Source organism: Danio rerio, chromosome 2, assembly GCF_052040795.2.
Source record: "Danio rerio strain M-AB ecotype USA chromosome 2, GRCz13ab, whole genome shotgun sequence".
NCBI lineage: Eukaryota > Metazoa > Chordata > Actinopteri > Cypriniformes > Danionidae > Danio > Danio rerio.
In genome coordinates, this window is record NC_141022.1 from 39,490,488 (window position 1) to 39,518,159 (window position 27,672).

A 27,672-nucleotide genomic window follows, 5' to 3' on the forward strand; every position below is an offset into this window, starting at 1 on the left:
AAAGTTACTTTAAGTAACCATTTTTATGGCGTTAACTTCTGAATATAATGTTAAAGAAAACAATAATGTTTAACAGAAAACTTTGTTAAATATTATTAAAAACCAATGAAACCCTCGATGTGCTTGGTTGAAAAAATTGGTAAAGTGCTTACGTAAATAAAATTTATAATTAGACACTTACTGAAGCTCAAAATACTCCAAATAAGGCTAGATGTTTTCGTTATGGATTCAGCAAATGTGTGACTAACAACCGAAAGATAGTCTTTGGGACGGGCACATCACTCACAGTACACACACGTAAGTTATTAGTTTTAAAATATTATCTCGTGATAAACATTTGGATACTTAAATACTTAAACTACTTTTGACATAAACTGTTTGCAATTTTACTGTTATTGTTTACGAAAGCATGAATGTAACTTATTAATACTAAATACCACATTTAAAAGAAAAGATCAACAGTTGCGAAGCTTAATTCTTAAATTTATATTTGCTTATTATGTTTCATGGTACATGGAGTTAAAACATCTGACATCTGTTTTGATCTGACAAATATACTGTAAATCTTGCAGTGAATTACACACAAACTGTGTTCTTGACTGTTTTTGGAAAATGACGCTATTAGAAAGTGTATTTGCACGTAAAAAGTAGACATTCACAAAACATACTAAATATTCATGCGCTAACTATTTCTTACATGTACGGTAACTAATAAAAGAAGAGTGCACAAGTTATAGTTGTGAATACATATTTTGTGTGAATCAATGATATACAGTAACAAACAGATTTTTGGTTCTGGGACAAAATGAACCATTAACTCAAGCGAGTTTTTCTATTTTTTTCACCATTATTTTGCATTAATCTAAATATTTAGTTGTAATCCAAAAAAATATATACCTAAAAACGTATTTATTAGTCGATTATTACCGCAAAAGCAAAATCCAAACAACCCCTGTTATCACTTATAGTAAATATATTTTATGTGTATTATTAAATTCAACACACAACACTCCTATATAACAAGGCTAGCTGTTTTTGTTATGGATTCAGCAAATGTGTGACTAACAACCTAAAGATAGTCTTTGGGAAGGGGACAACACTCACTGTACACACACGTAAGTTATTAGTTTTAAAATATTTTCTCGTGCTAAGCATTTGGATACTTTATTACTTAACACTTCAACTACTTTTGACATGAATTGTTGACAATTTTATTATCATTTATTATTTAGTTATTTAGTTATTATTTACAAAAGCATGAATGTAGCTTATCATGAAACACAATACCAAAAGATCAACAGTTGCGAAGCTTAAATCTTAAATTATATTTGCTAATTATGTTTCATAGTAGATAGAGTTGAAACAGGTTTAGATTTGACAAATATACTGTAAATCTTGCAGTGAATTACATATAAACTATATTCTGGACTGTTTTTGGAAAATGACGCTATTAGAAAGTGTATTTGCACATGTAAAAAATAGTCATTCACAAAACATATGAAATATTCATGCACCATAACTATTTCTTACTTGTTACTATTAAATGAAAAGCACACAAGTTACTGTTATGAATAAATATACTGTGGGAATCAAGGATATGACAAACTGATTTTTGCATCTGGGACAAAATTAACCATTAACTCAAGTGAGTTTTTCCACTCTTTTCACCATTATTTTGAATTAACTTAAACATATAGTTGTAAGCAAACAAAAAAAGATAATTGTTTACCATTAAATGTCAAATATTATTGTAAAAACAAAATTCAAACAAACACTTCTGTTCACTTCTGGCAAAAAATTTGTTTTGTCAAATTCACTGCACAACACTCATAACAAAGGTATAGCTGTTTTTGTAATGGATTCAGCATATGTGTGACTAACAACCAAAAGCTAATCTTTGGGACGGGGACAACACTCACTGTACATACCCGTAAGTTTACTTTGCTAAATGAATATAAACTCATTCAAATCTGATTATAAAAACTTGATTAATGCAAAAAATAAGTGAAGATATAAATAATTGATTTCGATTAGTGTGATACATTTCACATTGTAGCTTAAACGGAATAGTTTGACACCATTATGAGTTTACATTTAAAATACAATCTTGATGCATGCTGGCTCTAAAATTGTTATTGCTTCTAATGATTATAGGCCAAGCAAGTTACCTCATCATTCTAATTTCATTAAGTTTTATGAGAAATATTACGTCAGTACGTTTTTGTAACCAACTCTATCCATGTGTGACTACGACAAACCAAATTTTTTTTGCAAGAGGAACGGAGCTTATCATAAAAAGCAGTAAGTTACTTAAGATATAATTTGATTTATGCTTTAAAATGTAGGATATTTAAAAGTTGTCATTTTAAAATACATAAACTTGTCTTCAGATGCCAATTCTCGCAATACACTATCATGTAATTATTCATTGTGTAATAAGGTAGAGCTTAGACTGTCAGTTGCGAACTGAATTTAATACATTGGATTTAATTAGTAGCAAATTAAAAGATACTATATCTGTATATAATTATACATGTATAAAAAAACACAACATAATGCAATGCAACAAGTTATATGGTGTTTGTATATTTTTAAATGAAGGTAAGTCACAGTTATTGATTGAGGTTTTTGTGATGAAGTCAGTATTTGTGTGAATGCTGCCAACAAGATTATATTTGGGAGTGGAACAAGATTAATAACAGAAACAAGTAAGCTTATATTGTCAATATCACTGAACATTTTGCACTGAAATGAATATTTCCATTATGTATTTAATTAAAAGTTTCACTTAAATCTTAGGCATCTTTTTAATAAAATAACAGACACTATTTATTAAGCATTATTATTATGATGTACATTCTAATTGAATGCGAACCGTGGGATTGTGTAGGTCATGTTTTTGCACAGACAAAGTTCATAGTGTGACATCCTCACAATGGAAATTAATGTTTGGGGAAGGAACTAAATTAACTGTTGAAACAAGTGAGTATAAAATTATTACTAGTTATAAGCCGCATATCTTTTATAAATGTTTACTTTAAAAGGTGAAAGCACATTAAATGCAAGTGTCTCATGTTTCAAATTGTGTTTTGTGAAAAAAATTACAACATAATAATGAAATTCTGCTTTGATATATTTATATACAAAGACAAAAATACTTGATTAAATATGTCTTGCTGACAAATTGGTAAGACCTAGTGGTTTGAAAGATTGTTGAAATGTATACAGGTTGAATATGATCATTTAATTGTATGATAATCGTTATTGTTACTGCTTAGAAAAAAATTGATAGGACAGTTTAATGCAAAAAATATAGAAAGTCTGTTTTTGACATGCAATATGGTAATTATAACATTGTTATTATATTTGTATCAATAATATCTTCATTGAATGTAATTACTTTTATTCTAAACTTTCATTCTAAATGGTTTATGAAATAGCTGGAATGCGGTAGTTTTTGGCACATGCTCAAAGGGTGTGTGAATGTCAATAAGATTACTTTTGGCAAAGGAACCAGACTGATTGTGCGAACAAGTAAGTAAAGCATTTCTAACAAAGGCAACATTAATACATGTTATTTATTTTAGAAGTTTGATTTCCTAAAACGATTAACTGAGTGATATGAAAAAACACAGATTTTGCACTTATTTAAAATTTAACTGAATCAATCAGTTCAATCAATCTAAAGTAGTTGCTTTTTATAAATACTTGCATTATTCCTTAGTCACCCACTAAATTCACTTATCTACATTTCTCAAAACTAATCAAAGTCAAATAGAAAACAAAGTTTTCCAAGTAATGACCTGCAAGTTACTGGCCAATGATAAAGTAACAAGAGGTTAATGTAGTGTACTGTACTGCTGTGTGAATAATAACTACAAGATCATATTTGGAAGCGGCACCAGTCTCTTTGTTTCCTCAAGTAAGAAATTTCCTGATTTTCATGAGAAGATAAACGCATAACTTTAAAATAATAAAAGTGTTGATACTTGATGCATTTCTCTTTCCTAGTAAATATGACAAACAAATGCAACACTTAATCTCCCTTGCACACACACAAACACAAAATCGAATGTATATTTGCATAAAAAAATATTATTTGAAAATACATACATTCAAAATTGTTCAAACTTTTATTGCTAAAAAAAGCTCAGCGAGAGTTGTGTTAAGTATTATACACCTATAATAGGGTTTAAAGTGTAACATGTAATGTTTGTAAGGTACAGTTGTTAGCAGAATGATGCTAGTTTTTGGTATGTGACCAATCGCTGTGTGAATGATGCGTATAAGATTTACTTTGGTAAAGGGACCAAAGTCATAATACAGTCAAGTAAGTTCCGATTTTTACATATTTTACAGTTGCTTCATTTAGTTTTTTGCGTTTTGGAAACATCAAACTGTTAGTGAGATTATTCGCAATGTGGTGTCTGCAGGTTTATGGCTTTAAATTTCTCTATTACTTTTTGTCCAAAAATGCATTTTGAAATATCGCAAACATCACACAAGTGTTTTGGTTAAAAATGTTGCGGGTAAATGTACCATGCTGTACTAATGTGTGAATGCTGGATACAAGAAAATCATATTTGGACAAGGCACTAAACTAACAGTTGATTCACGTAAGTTTATTGTTATTTGCTAAACCATAGGACACAAGAGTGCGAACATTAAAAATATATTTAAATATTCTGATGATTTCATCACACCAGCCAAAACACTAGTAGTAAAATTAAACAACAATGGCTTCAAACCTAATTTCGAAATATCTTAAAACTAGAATGTAATTTTATGTAATCAAACATAATAATGTAATTAAACATGATCAAAACACTTGACTATTGACTAGTAGCAATACAAAATAGCTTCAAATCACCTTTTGAAATACAGTAGCTGTAACGTTAATAAAAACATTTTTTGAAGGAATTTTTTGTTTTCTCTAAACTCTTTCACTTTGAAATACATTCATTCAAAAATGTTTACACTACAATCTTGCACACTACAGTTGTCAGATGTTGCTAGTTTTTAGTATGTGGCTACAGACTGTGTGAATGATGGACTTAAACTTTTCTTTGGCACTGGGACAAAACTTCTCGTACAAATTAGTAAGTCTTATTTTAATCTCGGCGTTTATTTTTTCAAATCAAACTTCTATCATATAAACTCATATAATCCCAAAAATGTGTTTTACTAAAAATGAAACTGAAAATATACAGAAAACGTGGAAAAATAGGACCCTTCACATAACTTTAAAGTAACTTGTGGAGTCATTAGGGGCGAAAATCATTAAGATAAGTGTGTATTGTGATGCCGAAATGTAATTGCAAATGTAGGATTCTAAACAAACAAACAAATAAATAAATGAATAATGGCTCTAAGTGTGAGAAGAGTGTAAAGGGAACATGTTTATGTGGTCCAGTAAACCACTGTGTGACTCAAGGGGTTAACAGAATTATTTTTGGAAAAGGCACTCAACTCACTGTGCTTTCAAGTAAGTGTAGATTTAGCTTGTTTTCTTGAAAAAGTTTGAAATATACGATATTTCCCTTTAAAACTGAATATTTCACACTTAACATTTCTCAGTAGAACTTGAAAAACTGGCATTGTCGAAATTAAATTGAGAAACTGATTAAAATAATCTTGGAATAAAGGTAGTGATTTCAAACTATATTGGTTTTGTTATGCAATAATGCAAGCGTTTAGGTCAATATGTCAAGTATCTATTATAGATTGCACTTGCTAATTGTTATGCTATACAGTATATTCATATATATTGATAGCCGTTAGTCCTCAAAAGTACTTTTTAGTAATGTAACCGAAACAGATTCCCATGAATATCGTTGTGAATTTGAACTTCGAGTGTGGAGGTAAAGATGATTTTTCCTTTGTCACACTTTTTAGTACGTAATGAATGACTGTGTGAATGATCGAATTAAACTGCTATTTGGCAAAGGAACAAAACTCACTGTACAGTCAAGTAAGTCACAATATTATTTATTCACACCAACATGTCATTTTATGCTTTTTATAAGCTAGTTATATAATGCTAATTTTAAAGAAATAATAATAGGACTTCCGAGGTGTTTCTGATTATGCTAACAGTACTAATGGTTTCATTTTGATTATGCACTAAACTAACTAATCAATACACGTCAGCAGCAACTATAACAAACATGATATTGAAAGAGAATTTTTTTAAGTTTTATTAACACTTTGCTTGATGGGGTGTTCATAAGTCTCTCATAAAACTTTTATAATCATTACATAAAGGTTATAATTGAGATTTTATAAATGTTTATAACAGTTCTTGTTAACTGTTAATTATAGTTATGTCAGTTTTAAAGGCTTTAAGCTATGTTTGAGATGTCTTTGTCCTGACAACTTGACAACGTAACTTGTCATAAATCTGTCATAAACATTGGCTAGAGTTGTTCTAGAATAAATGTACTGTGCTTTACTGATGTGTGAATCCTGGAGGAACCAAGCTCATATTTGGCTCAGGCACCAAACTAACAGTTGTTTCAAGTGAGTTTATTGATTCTTTCCATGACCACACAGAAACACAGAGTTAATTTCATTATTTAAATAATTCATTTAAATAGAAGAGTATAGATTTAGAAGCTGTAATCAATCGCACAGAATAATATCCAAACAGTATAAACACATCAAACAAAACCATACTTTTGGTATGTAGCTAGAAAAATAAATAGTTTTAAAGATTTTGTAAGTTCAAAGTTTTTAATAGTTTAGTAGTTTTATTGAATCATAAATCAGTTTTTCATAAATCAATACACAGTTTCTATAAGTGCATAAAAACGAAAACTGCTAAGCAGGGTTTATATATTATATTATTATGTTTATTTTTATTGTTAAAATAGCAGAACATTTCAAATTTATGACTTAAATTTTTCAAGAGTTATTAGTGAGACAGTTTTAACTTTATTTTAGTTTAGTTTAAGTTATTTTAATCAGACTGAAAAATGTGCACACGTAAAGCAGGATGTTGTTGGTTTTTGGTATACAAGAAATAAGTGTGTGAATAGTCAGTTCAAGATTTTCTTTGGCCAAGGGACCAAACTTACAGTTCAAGCAAGTAAGTTTTACCTTTAAAATCTTAATTCTCACTCAATCATTTTATTTTATTTTTTTCTCGTTTTAATTAAACTGCTGCTTTAAAAAGTGTCAAGGGATAATATTTAAGTGATGATAGATTTTCAGATGTTTCATGGATGTTTTTATCATATAATTTTTTTCTGCAAAAGTATGCCTGAAAATTGTCATTACTATAAAATTTGATTTGATTGTACAATTGAACCGCTGAGCATGTCTTTGGAGTTCAAAAACTCTTTCATTTTCAAATTTGATCAGTTTAGACTGTGTAAAAAGTAAAAAAAAAAAAAACAGAACGAATTAAATAGTAATAACTTTTGTCGTTTTTAACTCTTGCAAACATCTTAAATGATAATGGCTATCAACAACGAACCATAGATATTTATTGTTCAGAAAACCATTAACCATTTACAAAGAGCTGATAATTTTCTAATAATGTATAATATGTTAATTAATTATTAAGTGATTCTAAAACTCTTTAGCCAGACTAATGAATTGAACACTGCATTAATACACATTTCACATCAGTTATGAGTATGCGATCAACAGCAGTGTGACTCAAAGTGGATTCAAATTTATATTTGGAAAAGGCACTAAACTAACCGTGCTTTCCAGTAAGTGACTTTCATTTATTTATTTAGGAATGATAACTAAATGATTTATTTTGTTTTAGAAACCCTACCATTAAAAACTTCAAAGTTCCATTTCAACTCCTGAACATGTAATAAAGTTAATTGACACTTTAAAAATGTGCATAATTTCAATGGAAACAACTGCAAAAATGCTCACAGTAAAAATCCGTAACCTGCTTAACAGTATGTTTTCTCGGTATATAAAGTACAGTAAATAACCGTAAATTTCCTTTCTCAAAATTCCCTGCAGAACACTTAAATTTTTCAATTTTTGGTTAGCATTAGTGTGGTTCTTTTTCGTTATTTTGTTATCAGTTATGTACAATATTGTTGCATCTAACATTGCAAGATAATGCTTATTGCAATAATACATTGTGTAAATGTTAGTACTTCAAACATTGCTGCATGACTATAAATGAATGCAATACAGTAATTTACCGTAAAATGTTTACATTTCTTCTTACGTTCCTCTCAAATTTTTAATAGTAAAATTCTGGCAACCACAGCTGCTGTTTCTTTACCATAAATTTTACGGTAATTTTTTGGAGTATACTTCACAGTTTTCACGTCAGATATAATTTAAGGAGGATTATTACACAATAATTAGCAGTTTATTTGGTCATCTGGATGTTAGTTTTTGGCATATAGTTAAAGACTGTGTGAATGCTGGACTTCAACTTTTCTTTGGAACAGGGACAAAACTTGTGGTACAAATCAGTAAGTTTAATTTTAATCTTTTAAAGACTTTTTTTTGTTCTTTTTGCTATTTAAAACCTTTAGTTCATCAGACAGCCATGACTGTGATTGACAAGGAAAATATATATAATGCAATTAATTTATTATATAAACTACCTAAAAATAAGACCAATATAAAGACATTGAGTAGACAGGAAACCACAGTATGAATTATCTAATGAATAACAAAATCATATTTGGGGAAAAAACTGAATAATTAATAATTGCAGTACATTGTTTTTTATCTTTTCATCACTTGGTTTTTAGATCTATATTTATATCAAATTTGCGCTTTATTTGATTAACTTGATTATAAATTTCATTTAAAGCAGTAAAACATTAGGGTTGTTATGCATGATGAAGGAAGTTATTATCCCTCTACAAACCACTGTGTGAATAACAATTTTGGTAAATTAATATTTGCGAGTGGGACACGACTGTATGTTCAACCAAGTGAGTACACCTATTTATATAATAAATATAATAACACATATATTTTTTCATGGGACATGATATCTGTTTTTAGAGTCATGAATATTTACATTTAATGTGCTAGCAAACAGACCTTTTCAAAGATAAAAACAATTAATCTACAAATATTAGCGTATTAATAATCCAAATATCAACAGGATTCAGTGTCATGTCAAATTTGAAAACTTCAGCCAAAACTCTGAGTGTTTTTCTGTAATGAGGTTTATAGTTGTGTGACTCAAAATGCATTCAAACTGATATTTGGAGAGGGGACGCAGCTCATTGTGTTATCCAGTAAGTTATGATTTTGTTTATTATACGTTAAAGTGATATTCTGCAAAATGTTTCAATTAATCTACTAACTGGGCAGGTAATCATATGATAGTTTAATAATGTAATTGTCTTTTTTCTATAGAAGTTTTCTAGTATGTAGATCATTACAATATGAAGAATTGAAACAAATATTTTTACAGTATTACCGTATTTTAACTGTAGTGTCTCGCACCAAAATGATCACCGCAGTTTTGGCATGTCGTTTGTTGAAGTATTTATAACACAGACAGTCACTGTGTGAATGACAACAATTACAAAGTGATATTTGCGAACGGAACTCAGTTGTTTGTACAAACAAGTAAGTAAAAGCTTCATTATACTCACGTGTTGAACTAGGAAAAAATCCCTCATATTTTTCTAGTAATATAAAGTTTTATTTTTAGATAAATACTTGACACTCATTGCTTGTTAACTTTAGGAACAACATCTATTGTTTTGTTTTAAAAACATTAAAAAGCAGATATTTAAAATAAACTAAACACACTACAGTCTTATATTAGAGGATCGTGGCAGCATTAATAGTTGCTAGTTTTTGGTATGCGGCTGAAGACTGTGTGAATGACGGACGTAGACTTTTCTTTGGTGCTGGGACAAAACTTCTAGTACAAATCAGTAAGTTTTTGCTTAATGTTTTAATTGAACGTATTTTGTGGTGCACACATTTTGTTCACCATTTCAACTATGATTTCAATGCAAGTAAAGAATTACTTTTGTTACAGTGAAAACAATTACACAACTGGTCATCATTTAAACTATTAAACATTTCAAATGTTGTATTTTTCATAAAACAAAACAGACAAATAAGAAAATGTCAAGTATAAAGGTCTTAAATGCACAGGAATAAAAATGTCAGACAAAACCACTGCATGAAAGTTGAAAAAACTACATTCCAGTAAGTTCTTCTGTATACATCAGTAATAGTTGAGAATATTCAATATGTACGCATTGGTCAAGCATTTTGAAAGATGGCCATTTTAAAAATTTGCAGACATTATAAAGACAAAAATTTATCAGAAATACATTATAAGAATGTACATTTACAAAAAGTTGCACTTCCTACTTGTCGCTAAAACAGTTATTATTATTTTTAATTGAAGATAGATTTAATTTGGTGAAGAAAATCATTATAGCTATTGAGTCTAACATGATGGAGGATGTTAAAGTTTTTATTCCACCACTAACCACTGTGTGAATGGCAATACTGGTAAAATAATATTTACGAATGGCACCCGACTATATGTACAAACAAGTGAGTACAACCATTTAAATGATGATATATACATATACAATACAAGTGTGATTTAATCTAATTGTCAATCAAATTTGCTGTAACGTCAAAACTCGTCATAGAAAATAGTGTCTTGAATGTGTTTCTGTGCTGAAGTGTATAACTGTGTGAATCAAAACACAAACAAACTAATATTTGGACAGGGGTCGCAGCTTGTTGTGTTATCCAGTAAGTTATGATTTTGTGTATTTAAGCTGATATTTCACTATAGCGGTAATGCTATTTTTTTCACACGTTTATCTGATTTTAAATCCATACATTTGTTCTACCTGTTATTACAATTGTAACTGTTATGCTGAATGTCTTGCATCAAAATGAACACTGATGATTTGACTTGTCGATTAGTGTAGTATTTATAACACAGACAGTCACTGTGTGAATGACAACTACGGCAAAATGATATTTGCGAAGGGAACTCGGTTGTTTGTACAAACGAGTAAGTAAAATCTCATTTATGTTTGGAAATAATTCATGCAAACATCAGATTTAAAAATATACTGCAGGAATGTCCACCATAGACAGTGCTGCCTAAATAAAAAGTATTTCATTATTAAAAGGTTTAAACATTAGATGTTTATAGCTAAACGACACAAGACATTTATTTGACCAAAGAAATGCAATAATTGCTGTTGAAAAGTCATTTCTGAGGAAAGACAAAGCAAGTTTATTTATATAGCACATTCCATACACAATGGTAATTCAAAGTGCTTTACAGGAACAGCGAGTGAAAATTTTTATTACGAAGATAACTGTCGAAATCATATTGAAAGATCATAATTACATGCTTTATGTAATCTGTCAAGTGTATATACAGTAGATACCATGCGACTGGTTTTTGTGCTGATAGATCAGCCTGTGGGAATAATAATATCAAAATTGTCTTTGGAAGAGGAACAAAATTAACAGTACAATCAAGTAAGAGATTCGTTCATTTTAATCAAAGATAATGCTGTAACTTTAGATTAGAACAGAACTTTTGAATTTTAGTAAATAGTTAAAAATAGTTACATAAAGGCTTCACTGAGACATACATTATTTATCAATATTTGTAAGGCCACATGTTACAAAATTATTTTTATTTTAGAGAATCATGACAGAATTGTTCATGAGGTTGTCAGGTTTTGCTAGTTTTTCGTATTAGGCTGAAGACTGTGTGAATGATGGATTTAAGCTTTTCTTTGGCACGGGGACAAAAGTTGTGGTACAAATTAGTAAGTTTATTCGTTTTTGAAAGAATTTTGAACGTATTTCATGTGTCTGTGTCAATAATAATAATAATAATTTGTTAATAAACAAATTCGGTTTAAAAAACAATCGATTTATCAAAATTGCAGCATCGAATTAAATAAACGATTCAGCTCAGTGATTTTGCACTTATAAACAAACAAAATAAAAAAGTCAAGTGAAAAATATAAAGGTCAAAATGTGTCTAAGAAACATGGAGTAATTAAAAAAAAACTATATTTAGTAAATCAAGTAAATTTCACACTTTCATAATCACAAATTCACATTTTATAACTCACCAAATAAATATGAAATACAAATGTCTACTTTTGTGTTCTTAACAACTAAAACATTTGTGAATTAAAGTTTCATTATCATTCACTGTAAAAGACATATTTTTGTAAAAATGAAACATTATTCTGGCAAGTACTTATAAAATATATAAAATATTAAGTGATCACACTAAATTTGACCATTTTTAGGTTGTTAAATATTTCTTGCTGTCAAATGGGTTGCATACAAGTAAATTTTAGAAATGTGTGTCTATATCACTTTGTTTTAATTCACCATAAATACATTTGATAGCAGTAAATAATCATTGTTGTGACACGGAAAATGTTGAAGTTATTATCCCTCGACTAACCACTGTGTGAATGACAATATCGGCAAAATTATATTTGCGACTGGGACACAAGTGTATGTACAACCAAGTGAGTAGAACCATTTAAATAAGATTAGCTTATCATTTTATATTTGAATATTAGAGTCATAAATAGGGACATTTTATACTGTATGAATTGTGGCATTAAAGTTATTTAATAAAGACTACAGCAGTGTCCACTTTCATCACACTTCACTCAAAGTGATATTATATTACATATTTATATATAATTACTGCTACGTCTGATCTTTTTAGCATGTATACTGTAGGTACCATCCAAACGGTTTTTGTACTCGTATATCAATCTGTGTGACTACTAGCGTTAAAATTGTTTTTGGAAGAGGAACAAAATTAACAGTGCAATCAAGTAAGAGAATAACTATTTTATTGTTGTCGAACTGTCTTGATTGGGGTCAATATAGATTAAAATGGTACACAAAAAAGTTTGTAAAATTAAAAATGTATAAAGCCAGCATTTAAAAATAATCTGATGAACGTAAGGTTGTTCATCAATGCATTCATTTACATAAAGAAAAAATAGCTAAATTAAAAAAACTATGCAAATGTTCAGCATGGATTAACAACATCATAGTAATTGCTTTTATTTTTGTATCTCTTATTTCAATAATGGCTCATTTTTTATTTCCGGAGATAGAAATTATATAAAAGATTATATTCTATGCATTTCTGTTTGGCAATGTAAAATCAATATAACGACAAATTTGGAGTTGATTCATTTGCTAGGTACAAACGAGGCTGAATGTCAACATTTTGGTATCATTTGAGTTTTATAAGTAGCTATTATAGAGTTTTATAAGTAGTTCGTAACATTGAGCTTGTAAAATTTTGGCCACGTAGAGGATTATTATATGTGCATTTATCATTGTGTGACGAACACTGCTGACAAAATCATATTTGGAAAAGGGACACAACTATTTGTGCACTCAAGTAAGTAGTATTAAATGGATAAAAGCCATAGTATACAGTACCTATTATTATTTTTGATTTATAAAGCAACTTGACATGTAGCTGTTCTGACTCAATCCAGATATGGCAGAAGATTGCAATTATATAAAAGCCAAACTCATCCATTACAGAAACAATTTAGAAATGCTACATAATTCGAGGTAAAATTGATCAATGTTAGCATTTTGCGTTGCGCATGACAAAAGGTGGTTGAACTCATTTTTACGGCAAAAAAATGTTTAATCATTTAAAATTCATACACTGTAGTATGATCGTCTAATATTTTCTATATTTGTGTAAGTACTGTTAAGAATAGGGTGTTTAATTGTTCTATTAATATATCTGTTACTGTGAATAATGATTAAAACATTATTTCACCAATGTTTTAGTTGTTGAAAACACGGAAGTTTACACTTAACATGCAGCTAATATGTATACGATGCATATAATCAAGTTAATTTGATTCAAAGACCAAACTACTCTGTTATTACGCAAATTATAACAAATTCTTGACATAACGAACTATTAAAAACAACAAACTAAACATTTCCATGTTAAAGTTGATTAATGTTAGACTTCCAAACATTATGCTATAAATTTAACTAACACAAAGCAAATGCACATTTAGTCTCTATAGGTAAAACAAGAGAGAGAAAATAGTTATGTAACTATTATAATATTATAAATTGATGATTATTTCTGGTCAGAATAAACATGCAAATATAGTGAAAGTGTAAATGAGTTTTTGAGATGAAGTATGAGCCTGTGGGTCTTGAAAAATCAGTTGATACTTTGACTGTATAGGGTAAGAATTTGTCGTTTTATTAATATTTTAAATATCCATTGAGTTTGTTGTCATGTGAGCCCATTATTAAGACTAACAAGTTTTAATATTTAATAAAATATATATTTTTTTATTGTAAAGTTTCAAAAGCCTCTGTTAAACATCATTTGGACAACATTTGCCATCCAGCATACTTTCAAATCCAACTAAGCTGGCATTTTCCAGCACTTTTCAATATCCGGCAATTTGTTTGTCTTTATTAAACCTACATTTATTGTTTAAGAGACTGACGTATTTGGGATTTTCTTCTTGTGTTTTACAGAAACTGAAGTGAAGCCGAATATTTACAAAGTGGGAAACTCATGCCTGGCAACTGACTTCACAAAGCACAACGAGTTCAACATTTCCGGTTCACCTTTTCATAAAACGTCGGCTGTCCGATATTCAGGCCAAAGTTACTACAGCAGCTTCAAATTCAGCTCATATGACTGCGAGGAGACAGGTAAGAATGATCACAAAGCTTTTCCATCTTCATCAATCAATTAATGGTCACATTAGATTAATCAGCTTTTCTCTACTTTCAGGCATTTGTTCATCATCCAGCGGAGGTACAGATTTAGAAAGAGGTGAGATTTTTTTCACTTTTATATACAGTTAAAAGGGAAATATAAGCAATATTTATTCTTTTAATAATAAGCAATAGTTATTCTTTTTAATTCAATATTTCTCAAGTGATATTTATGGATCAAGAAAATTTTCACAGTATTTCCTATAATATTTTTCCTTCTGGAGAAAATATTTCCTGTTAAACAGTTATTTACGCTCCCATAGATTTCAATTTGTAACGCCTCATACTGTAGCAATTCGGAAATAATAAAAGTGCATTGATTATGCTTATTTGGATATTAGCTTTCATATAATGCAGTTTATGGATGGGAAAAAATCTCAAAGTTTCAAAATTCACAATAAATTGAGTTAATATTTCCCAAAAGAAGCACTTGTGAAATAATTTGTTAATAATTGCATATATGATAATGAGTGTTCGGTTTCTGACACATTTCAAGGGATTTACCAATCAAAACACTGGATGTCTGACCAATCAGAGCAGTGAAACGTTTCAAAATCATAACGTTTTTTTGTTTTGTTTTTTACATTAGATAGATGTAAACCGTTAAAAGGAAGCAATTAGCAATCTTTAAAATAGCCCAATGGGTGCACCTGTAAACAAATTAGAAAGGGCTGGATTGTTCAGAAAACTCTGTAAACTGTTGAGATGTACTAATATTTGTTTTTCTTAATTCTCCAGATGAAAAAGTCAACTTCTTGTCACTGGGCATCTTCTGGCTGAGGATTCTCTTTCTGAAGACAGTCGTTTTCAATGTGCTGGTGACTTTCAAAGCGTGGATGAGCTAACGTGAGTCAACTTGTTATCTTGTAACACTGGGTCTCATTCACTAACTGCATGTTTATTGGTGTGAACACACTTTATAGGCATATATAGAAACACATGAAACCACAGGTGTAATAAAACTCACTGCAGATGAAATGCTCTCTATATTTATTATTGTTCTTAGAGTCATTTAGCAGTTCGTTCGTAAAAATGGTGGACGAGATGTCAGTTTTTAAAAACATAGTCAATCACAAGTCAGTCTAGGGGTCAGATTTACAGGGGTGTTTAGATTAAACCAACTTCAACTAGAAAGTGGAAATGTTGAAATCATTTTGGTTGTTTCATTGCATAATAACAGTGTTTTGGGACAGACACTCTAAAAACCATACCCAACCATTTAAAAAATGTAATTTATTGTAATTACACATTGTAAAAAATGATTTGGTTTGTATGTTTCTGAGCCACATTTTCGATGAAACATTTTGGCCATTCATTTACATGACAGTGGCATTTTTGGGGCTTGTTAGTCCAATGGTCAATATGAACAAACCCATATTCGTGGGTAAAAAAAATATAAAAAAATAATTTAAAAGTTAACCCAATAGTTGGGTTTGTCCATATTTAGGTTTTAAAAAATAACGTAAAAATGATTTTGTTGTTTTGAAAGAAAGTGCAGGTTTTAGAAAATGATGCTGTTATGGTCTCTGTGTAAACTGCAAAAAAATGTAATTTTCTGAAAATAAAGATGTCAAGCACATGCATATTTTCTGTTCAGTCTGTAGGCTGAACAGTCAGTGTGTGTGTGTGTACTTGACAACCAAAACAAACAATAGCCTGGCATGCAGAAAACACTGTAATAACCAACATAATCTGTCACTGCCTTCCATTTTGAAGAGAAGTTTGGTGTCACACGCTTCATTTTATTTGTAAGTGCTCATTCCCTATATGCCCTAATCCCTTCTATGGGTTTGCCCTCCAAAAGTGATTGCTTCTAAGGGGATTAGGGCGTAGGGATGAGACCTTCCAATTGAAATGAAGCGTGTGACACCAAACTTCCCTGCTCATTAAACCCCAAAGTGTCTTATTACTATATAAACCCTTGAAAATGGCTAATTTTGAGCACTTCGAAATGGCAGCCATGATTGTTTACATTCTGAAGTGCCTATTGTAATGCAAAATATCCCATTTGGGATGTATCGTATATAAGTGAAGGTGATGAAAGTCAGGGTATATTAAGCACTAACAATACAAATGCCATTCAATAATGGCGTAAACACCAGTAAACTGTCAAATGCCAACATTTGTTAATCTCATCGTGTGATTAATCTAAATACTCTCCTGCTTTAAATGTTGAGTTGGAAAAGTCATTCGTATAAATAATATAAACTTTTCCTCATAAAGTCAGTCACAAAAAAGATTTTTGTTGCTAATATTTCACTATGTCCGGTTAATAAATCTCAATAGTAGCCTATTATGGTTAAAAGAGGATTTGTTCTGGTACCTCAAAAACATTTTGAATCATTTTCGACTGGTTGTGAATGGCTCACATGGCTATGCTGGAAGATCTTGTGTTTCTGCGAGAATATCCAGTAAGTACGCTACTTGTATGCAGTCTTTAGTGAATGAGACCCATTGTTGAATTGGCTAACTGTACAGATTACCTGTTTTGTTGGAAGAATTACAATTTGTCTATTATTTACCTTACAGGTCTCAGAAAAACACCACGTGTCATCAGTTAGATTCATGAGACTGAACTTTTACTGACGACAACAGAAAAAGCTGCATCCCATTCCAGATCATCAGATGTGCACAGATGTTGTTAAATAGCAATGGAGGGATTATGTAACCGCCCTCAGTGATGCAAAATCATTATTGATTTGAGAATTACATACACATTTGAATGTCATATGTTTATATAGGATTTTTAAAAATATTTCATTAAGCTTAGCGTACAGTAGAAGTATATTTCTTTCAAATTTAGATTATTTCTCCTGTGTAATTTCTATTTTAAGGTTTTCTACATATATATTTTTTGTAAACATTTTAAATTGCTTCGACGCTGTATTACATCTGAATATTTCTGACTATATAGCTACAACTTATTATTTACAATTAATTTACAACATATTCATCTTATTAAGTAGATTTGTGCTTCTTTTACATTGGCAGATGTTGTGTACTGTACAAAGAATATGCAAATAAAATGTGTAAATGACAATTCGTGCAGTTGTGTGTATTATAAATGCATTATAAATGTGTATCATAAATTCATAATGCATGAAAGTGTGTAGGTATGATTAATAGATCATTGACTAACCATTAAGGATCAGTTGCACTGAATGGTAATCAAACTTGTTACAATTAATTAGTTGTCATTTATTTTTAAAATACAAATGCAGTTGTGTTGGTATAATTAAAGGTAATTACTTAGAGATGAACAGCATTGGGGAAAATAATAGGCTTGTGCTTCATCCCGCTCCATTTCAATTATGTTAAAATGTATTTTGTTTAAAGAATTGTTTTATGTATGAAATAAATGAATCAAACCAAATCCAAATTTATTACTAACAAAATGTCCACATGCTAACTATTTTTCAATAAACTTTATAGTCTCTGTTAGGACTATTTTTGATTATTGCCTTCCCAATCGCTATGCATGATGAGTAGACCTAATCTGTTAAAGTCTAACTATTAAAGGAAGGCTGATTACCCATTTAGATCTTAACTATTAAATTGAATGAGTTTATAGGTAAATACATTACTATTAAAGAATGAGAACTCGTTGAAACTTTTTAAAATCTTAATTGCATATTAAAGGCAATGGCCTGAATTGCTGACCTGATAGAGATTAGTTGAATTAAAGGGTCAGTTCCCCCAAAAAATTTCCTCACACTCAAGTTGTTATAAACTAATGAATTTCTTTCTTCAGTTGAACACAAAACAAGATATTCTGAAGAATGTTGGGAAAAAAGCAGCCCTTGACATCCATGCAGGCAAAAAATAATATGGAATCAAAGGCAAATCTTCCTTTGTGTTCAACAGAAAAATGAAACAAGTTTTGGAGCAAGTAAATATTCCAGGAAGAGTAAATGTTGGCGGATTTTTTGCTTTTGTGTGAACTAGCCCTTTAATAGATGTATTCATTTTTTTTTCTCTCTCTGATTTCTCACACAATGTTTAGTCAGTATATATATATATGGTCTACATGGTAGTTTTACAGTTCATTATGAACACTAATGTTGTAATGTGAAACCAAGAGCAGCATTTGGAGTATGCTAGCTGCTACTACACATCAGCATGCAAAATACAGTTTATATAAAACTTACACTACCTGACAAAAGGTCTTGTCATCTATCCCAGTTGTAAGAGCAAAAGTAATAACTTGGCTTAGTTAATCATTTGGAACATTGGGAGAAGGTAGATTTTTCTGATGAATCATCTGTTGAATTGCATCCCAAACATCACAAGTACTGCAGAAGAACTAAGATAGAACCTGCATAAACCCAAGATTCTTATAGAAATCAGTCAAGTTTGGTGATGGAAAAATCATGGTTTGGGGTTACATTCAGTATGGGGGTGTGCGAGAGATCTGCAGAGTGGATAGCAACCTCAACAGCCTTACTGTAGATATCAAGACATTTGTGGTGCCCGTTACATTGCAAACCACAGAAGAGGGCAAATTCTTCAGCAGACATGAACATTATTGAGCAGGTCTGGGTTAAGATGTAAAAGAGGCATTGAAGATGAATCCAAAGAATCTTGAACTCTGGGAGTCCGGCGAGAAATACTTTCTTTGCCATTCCAGATGACTTTATTAATAAGTTATAACCTTGACTTTATTTCCTATACTGTACATTATTTCTGTTAAGTGACTACACTTTTGTCTAAGCAAAGTCAGCCCTTTCTGTCCTAATTAAATAAATAAAAAATAAAGGCATGATCAAATTTTATTTTGGTAAAATAAGCATAATCTAGAGGCTTTTTTTCTTTTTTTCATTTAAACCACTTTTGTTTTAATACCAAATGATCAACTAGAAGTCAAGTTATTATTTGTTGTCCCTAAAACTTAGATATAGGTGACAAATCTTTTGTCACTTAGTGTATATACAGTTGCATTTGAAGTAATAATCACCCTTGATCTGCATAAAATTCAGCTATACTTTGAATGCAGTTCATTTCAACAATTTCTAAAAACAAAGTAACTGTAAAAAATTGTGAGATTGTCTTTAAATGTTTATGTGCAAATATAGTCTTTGGATAAAATCACTTATTCTTTTTAGCGTCCTACTGTAAATGGTATCTCTAAGCGCTTACTTCAGCATCATCTCTCTTGAAAAGCATCATGTGGACTGATAAACTTTGGTTTTCATATGATTACTTTATATTTGAAATGACATTTACTGCTGGACATCGAACAGGACACTCAGAAACATTATGATCTCTAAACCAAGCTTGGATGTATTCATTACAGTGGGTTGATGCAAAGTCTACAGACAATCAAGCTTCAGCACCATATCACAATCTTTGTGAAAGTGGCTTGTTACTTCAAATAATCCATGAAGTTCTTAATAGGTAAAGATTTCAACTTCATGCCGCAGCAAAGCATATTTATAACAAGATATACTGTATTTCTACTCTCATGTGTCCAAAAAGCTCAAATCCACCAATGAAACATTCATCCAGAACTTCCCTTGAATTTCCAAATAAATTTTAGCCTAATCAAGTCTGTCTTTTAAAGAAATAGTTCATCTAAAATCAAATTTTACTCAGCATTTACTCACACTTAAGTAGTTTTAGACTTTTATGAATTTCTCCTTATGTTGAACACCACACATCCCATTCTGCAGGATTTTGGGTAAAGGCAGCCATTGACAAAGAACAACAACAACAAATACTATGGAAGTAAATGGAGTCTTCCTTTGTGTTGAACAGAAGAAAGAAACTCTGATGGGTTTGGAACAAGAGCAGGATGAGTAAACGATGATTAATGTTCTTCATAGTCAAGATGTTGCTCAGTAGATCCAATATAAAATTCATGCACATATGTTGTTCTCACTGTATGTTATGGTCCCTACTTAAACAAAATTCGGGATCCTAAGACAACATGACATAAATAAACAACGGCCAAAGTGCTCCAACTAATTTATTTGTTAACATAACTTAATCAGCAAAACGACAAGAGATGGGGAGCCCAACAACTTAATCAATAACAACCAAACAAACCTAAAGCAAGTTGGGACTCCCTATTCCAAATAAATGAAAGTAAGTCATGGAGAGCACAACAAAAATGCAGTCAGAAACTGTGGTAGCATGGAGATATGAGGCAGCGAGCAGTCCGCTTCTATCCGTTGTAAAAGCCTGACTTCACAAAATCAACCAATAGAAAAATGAAAAAGGAAAAACACGAACAAGATCAATTGAAAGTAATAATCATAGGCAGGAGTGAATGCCACACGTAACACTGTGTATTCTGTATTGAAATTGTTTTATTAATTTTTCTGTTATTGAAAAGTTTCTTTCTCTAGTCTTTGGCGGGAAAATATAAAGTTTTATTTGTTGTTTACATTAAACATTTTATATTTGATGATTTTTTTACATCCTCAATGGCTTTCTGTTAGAACACATTTCAGACATATTAAAAGCCGTTTCATATGGCTATAGATTTTGGTGGTTTGTGGCCTACCATGCAAATCAATAACTGAGTTTGGATAATTATGACAACTCTGTTAAAAAAATCAATCAAAGAAACAAATAAAACAAAATCATATGGCTCAAAAAAGTAACATTTAATTACATAAACCATTACAGATGTGGGTGTATTTTAAACTCTGTATCTACAAATAAAGTTAACATTTTTAATTTGTTAATTTTAATTGCAACTATGTTATAACTGACATTCTGCATGTTATTAGAAAATATGTTAGCATAATGGTAACCACATAAAATGAGCTGCAATACATTTTTACATCTAACAAATGTTAATTGTATAAAAATAAATAAGTAATAAAATAAAATGAAACACTAAAAACTTCTCTTTACTCAAAAGCATGAAACATACAGAATTGTTTCATGCACCTCATAGAATTCTATGCATGCTGGGAAGCAAAAATGATGCAAGGCCAACACAATTTTTCACTGAAAGTGGACTGAAATTGTAACAAACTGTGTTGTTTTACAAATTTTGAGTAGGTCGATTAAACAAGAAAAAAAAACAATTTCTGTGTGCTATTTTCTGAAATAAGAGAGAAACTTTGGTTCAATAAAACATAAATAGCTTGTTTCAGTTTAGCGGAACAAATGTAATACCCATTTAGTATCAAAGACTTTTAAGCAACAGCACACAACAAAAGCTCAACAGTATTTAACTATTAAACATGGTAGGCAGCCTATACATCATACATCAGGCCTGTAGCAATCCTATTGAAACGAGTGGTTCTTTTTTCTCAAAAAGTGGCTCTTTTTGCAGTTATTCACTGCCAAATTGCTTACCGTACTATTTTACCACTTAGTGTTTATTTACAAATGTGCCTTTAAACTGTAAGCTATTAGTTTTTTAAAAATTGTTATGAGATTAAAATTTCAAATTAAGCATTTTGAATAAAGAAATATGAAACATTTTTTAAAATATAAGCTTATTATTATCCATCATTAAAAAAAAAACATTATTACAGTAGAAATCTGCTCTAACTTGTTTAAAAAACAATAACAGCTGTAGCCTGTAGGCAAATAACAAACTGGCTAGCACATTTCCACAGTCAGAATTTGTCCATTTGAATAATTAAAAAACTAAATTTGTCTTAAATTATTATGCAATTTATGATTGCATACTGTCAAAAATAGGACAAATGGGCTCATTTAGGAGCCAAATTCTGGACTTTGTCAGAGGGGTGTATGGGTCTTTCGAATCCCCCGAACCCCCCTGGTTATGGGGCTATACATTAAACTAGCTTGTTTCCTGCACAATAACTATTCACATTAACTCAGGCCTACGTTATGTTTTCAGTCCCGACTTAAAGGGATAGTTCACCCAAAATGAAATCTAACTCACTATTTACTCGCCATCAATTGATTCCAAATGTTTATGAGTTCCTTTATTCTAGTGAATACTAAAGAGCTTTCCTTAAAATATCTTCTTTTGTGTTCAACAAAATAAAGAAACTCAAAAATCTGTTGAATAATGACAGAATTCTCATTTTGGGTTAAACTGTTCCTTTACTGTTCTTGTTAGTTTGGTGGTGTGGAGAGACCCCCCTCATTATTTTGTGAAGTGCTTTGGCTGTATGGCCATACACAATAAATAAATGCGCTATATAAATACACATTACTTACTTACTTACAGTTTTTTTGACAATCGCTATGACAGTTTTTTAAAATACATTTAACAAGTTTTCTAAACTCTTAACGCACCAACACACCTAAAACACACAATTGGCAAAATAGTTAATTTCATGCTCAAAATCACACATTGTAAACTACACCTTAAAACTACTTTTCAAAATAGAATAATAAACTACAAAACACTGCAAACATGTTTCAAAATCAAATAATGATTTAAAACACTAACACATGTTCTCTTCCAACAGAAACATTTAGTCAATCATAACACACTGACAATAAAAACACTATCATCAGCTGACATTACAGAAACTGCATTATTTTATGTGTCAGCCCTGCCCTTGAAACCTCTCTTGTTTTGTAGGGTTTAGCAAATGCATGCATTTTGTTTCTTTTTTTGCAGGAATTCAATACAAAAAAATGAATGACCATTTCAGAGTAGCTTTCTAAAATGTGCAGTTTATGTAAATAAAATACAGACAGAATTGTACAGTACAGACTTTATTTGCAAAATGACATTACTGCAAGATATACAAACAGAAAAAGCACTGCAATTATAATACAAAAACTTCTAGAAATAATCTTCTATTGTGCCCGGTCTTCTGCATTTGGCCACATGTTCTCATCCCTTCACACCTGTTATCTTCTCTGGCAAGGCATCGTGGGATGAATTTTTTGGCATGCCTTATCCAATAAGCTGTTTCTCATTGGAAATGGAATAAAATAGAGGGAATTTATTTGTGTTTCCATTCACAATATGAACAGCTGTTCACATGTTAGAACATGTTATCTGTTCTGACAAACAGTGTGACAGCATTTGTAAATTTGACTGTAACATTACATTGTTTTGGTCTTGCTTGAACTTGTGTGTAAAAGAAGTTTAAACATTTTAAAGTGGTGTTAACTGTATGCATTTTGTGCACACTAGTGGGCCTCAGTGATCCTGCAGGTGGGCCGCGAGATAGCTTAAAATTAATTTAAATATTATACTATAATTATTTGAATCCATTATTAAATATGTCATATTAAAATGATTGAAGTAATGGTATTTCCCATTTTCTGTGATCGAACAGGCTAATTCGGACCCGGTGCAAAAACAGCCTCACTGGTAAATACAGACATGTGGCCTAAACTTCCAACCGCTGTGCATCAACTAGGACTAAGTTCTCATTTGTATAAATCAAACCGTCAAGCAAATGTAAAGGTAACAATGATTAAAGTTTAAAAAACCAGCTCGATCGTGCCTCACGTACGCAACCTGTATTGTATCGCACAGGTTTTAAAGTGTTTTATAATACTTTGTTTATTTTTTAAAAAATATGATTAGTAGATCAATAGATGAATAGTAGTCAGTCAGTCAAAGCAGAAACTGTTATTTGCCATTTCCTGTTGTCCTGTCAGGTTAATTTGTTAAAGAAAAGGTCCAAATACTCTGCAGTTCTAAAGAATAACTGAAGTCAAGAATTCAGGAACTTTGAACCTGTCTGTGCGTTTTTGTTTTTTAATATTAAATACATATTATTATATTTTAGATTATATTTAAATATATATATATATATATATATATATATATATATATATATATATATATATATATATATATATATATATATATATATATATATATATATATTTATTTATTTATTTATTTATTTATTTATTTATTATTTTTTTTTTTTTATAAATTGATCCAAAAAAAAGCTTTAAAATGAGCATTTTCCTTCAAAACATTTTTGGAGAAGGAGGTAGGCCTCAAAGTGAGCTTGAGAACCCCTGTTTAAATGACTGTATTCCAATGATCTAAACTGAACTGGATTAGGTGTCAAATAATATTATTCATTTTACTTTACGGATCTAATCTAGCACTAAGTGATTGCTGAGTGCTAATTTGCATCACATCTGCGACACTGACACACACTTCAGGATGCTAAATAGCTCATTCAATTATAATTACAAAGCACTGACATTATTTTATGACAAATTATTTGCTGAAAAGTATTCAAATAGAGTTCAATGTCCAAAATGCAGATTCATGTTCCTTGTCTCTCTCACAACTGCTCTAAATAAACATAACTGACTGTGCATCTGAGTTTGCAGATGAGATTGCACAGGTTGTTGATCTAATTTCAGATGGTGACAAAACCACATACTGAAAGGAAGTAAGCTCTCTGCAGTCAACAGTCTTCCAAATAATGGTGTCCGACTTCTACTAAACTTTTAACTTTTGAAAAAATGCACAGAAGAGCAGAGTTTTAATTTAGTCTTCTATCAGTTTTTAGGTCTTATAGTGTCAAAGACAAGAGAAGGCATTGACAAACATAATGACACACACACACACACACACACACACAGAGAGAGAGAGAGAAGGCATATTCAATGCAAGCAAAGTGCCTGATTTAATCTTTGTGATCGTGCTACATTTTATCATGGTTTAAATCATTTAAAATTTGATTTAATTTGATTTGTTTTTAGCATAATGATTTTGAGGTGACAAAACAAAAACATATAAAAAGACAATTAAATAGTATTTTGGAGCTGTATTTTCATCAAATGAGTCTTTATTTTAGTACTGTATGTCTGACAAAATTGTTTTGTACATAAATGATTTTTATCCTGATTGACTTTTGTGTGTCTTCTGTACATTGCGGTAGAAATATATGATAATAAATACACTGTAAAAATGAACATGGAAAAAGTAGAAAATTTTATTTTGTTGGTATAACCTACTGTACTTTATTCATCATGTAACTTACAATTAGTTACATTGAGTTACATTGAACCAACTTACAATTGTGAGTAGTACTTGGGAAAGACTTATTCAAAACATGCTCACTGTCAGCCCCACACAAAGAGGGCAGTATAGAGTTGTAAACTTGTAAAATAAAAACAAATAAAAAAAGACAATTAAGTTAACTTAATTGTTTTGTGTTCAAATCAACATGAAGGAATTGTGTAGGTGTAAAACCGTTTTTATATTTGGGTTTTGAGCTAGCGAATATCTGCCGTACGGCTTAGACATTGATAAAGTGAGCAATTGCTCCAAATTTTCCATTTTTGTACATGAAGCTCATGTGTTGGCCTTCTACTGGTCTCATGCAATCATGTGATGCGATTCTCAGGTCAGAGTTCACCAAGCTTGAACTTCTGAACAGCAACTTGCAAAATTTTCCAGTCTCTTGCATTCGCAATATGAATGGAAGTCTACAGGGCGAAAAGTGCAGTGTGACCGTGGCTTAAGTTTCTACGTAATTGATGTGTAGTTCGCAGCATCCATGACATTGGAATTGCATCAAAAGAAGAAAATGTTCACGATAGCAGGTGTTTTAAGTTAAGAGAAAGTCTTGTTTGAGTTTAATCTTCCTTTCTTGAGATTTAAGGTTACCACTATCCAGAAGAATAGCACTTGTGCTTTGGGTGTTGGCAGCTTTATTAACAAGTGAGCCATGATTTGAAGTTACACACACTTGATGTAACATATTAAAATGAAACAGTATCTTTTATTAATTTAAATGTGTGATTTGAGGTTACAGAATGCAAAAATTTACATAAGTTTAGATAAATAGTCCAGCTAATTTCCTTAGATAAAAAGATAAAACAGATCATTTCAAACTTGCAAAGTGATGTAAAATAACAAGACAAACCAAGTTACATTTTCTGACAGTTATGCCTTAGTTAAACCTTAGTAAATTTTCATTTGGTTAAACTGAGCATATATATTCATTAATCTTAACATCTTACATCTGTCAGTTAAACAAACAGTTATTGTAGGTGTTACCAAAGGATGTACAATTTGTAAGTTGATCCAACAAAACATTTCAGTGTAGTTTTAGCATAGAAAATATTATTAAATTATACAGGACACATTCTCATGTACAGCCATAAATATAAAATGTGAAGGTATTTTTATAAAAGAGTTGTCCTTGAGCAATTACCATAAACTGAAAAGATCAATTAAAAGGATCAGGAAAGTAGAAACCTAAATACTCTTTGAAAGAATGATCTTGTTTAATATAATATTCTAACTTTTATCCATTATATTTTATTATTTCATTTATATTCATATTGTTTTATTTATTGCTTGGTTAAGCCCTAGTTGTTTGAACCTCTCAATGAATCAACACAGATTTGACCTCTGTGACCTACATGCGTATTTGTGGAGGAGTGAAAACCAATCCTCCATCCTGGCCACCTGACAGCTTCACTTTCTTTTTACAGTAACTGACTTTTTCACTTGACATGGCCACTTTTCACCTGTTATGTGTTCAGGATTTATATATTCAACGTGGTACCTTTTGACATGATATTTGAAACATGTTAAACTTTTATTCAATTCTTGAATAAGTTGCTCTAGATGCACTGTAGGCATAAATACCTAAATATGGATTCTAAAGAAACTGGATCAGTCGGCAGTGAAAATCACATCTGTGACAAATGTTCCTAAAAGGTTCATTTTCCAAGATACCAATAGCATCACAAAACATATATTTGATCAGACTAAATTATACACTCTCAGAAATAAAGGTGCAGTCACTGGGGTGGTACTGTAGCTTTTCAAAAGGTACACTTATGTACCTTACAGGGGCACATACAGTTGAAGTGCAAATTAATAGAAACCCAGTTTATTTTTTCCCCAATTTCTGTTTAACGGAGAGAAGATTTTTTTCAACACATTTATAAACAAAATAGTTTTAATAACTTATTTCTAATAACTGATTTATTTTATTTTTGCCATGATGACAGTAAATAATA

At 30.6% G+C, this 27,672-nt stretch overlaps 1 gene segment (V, D, J or C); it reads left to right on the forward strand.

The window, feature by feature from the left end:
• The window catches only part of trac (T cell receptor alpha constant), a 36,599-nt gene extending 18,793 nt beyond the window's left edge, over positions 1-17,806 (forward strand). Inside the window, 4 exon segments of the C gene segment in view lie at positions 14,521-14,700; positions 14,783-14,824; positions 15,505-15,612; positions 17,296-17,806. Coding sequence covers positions 14,521-14,700; positions 14,783-14,824; positions 15,505-15,611 — 329 coding nt within the window.
• Positions 17,807-27,672: the final 9,866 nt, after the last annotated feature.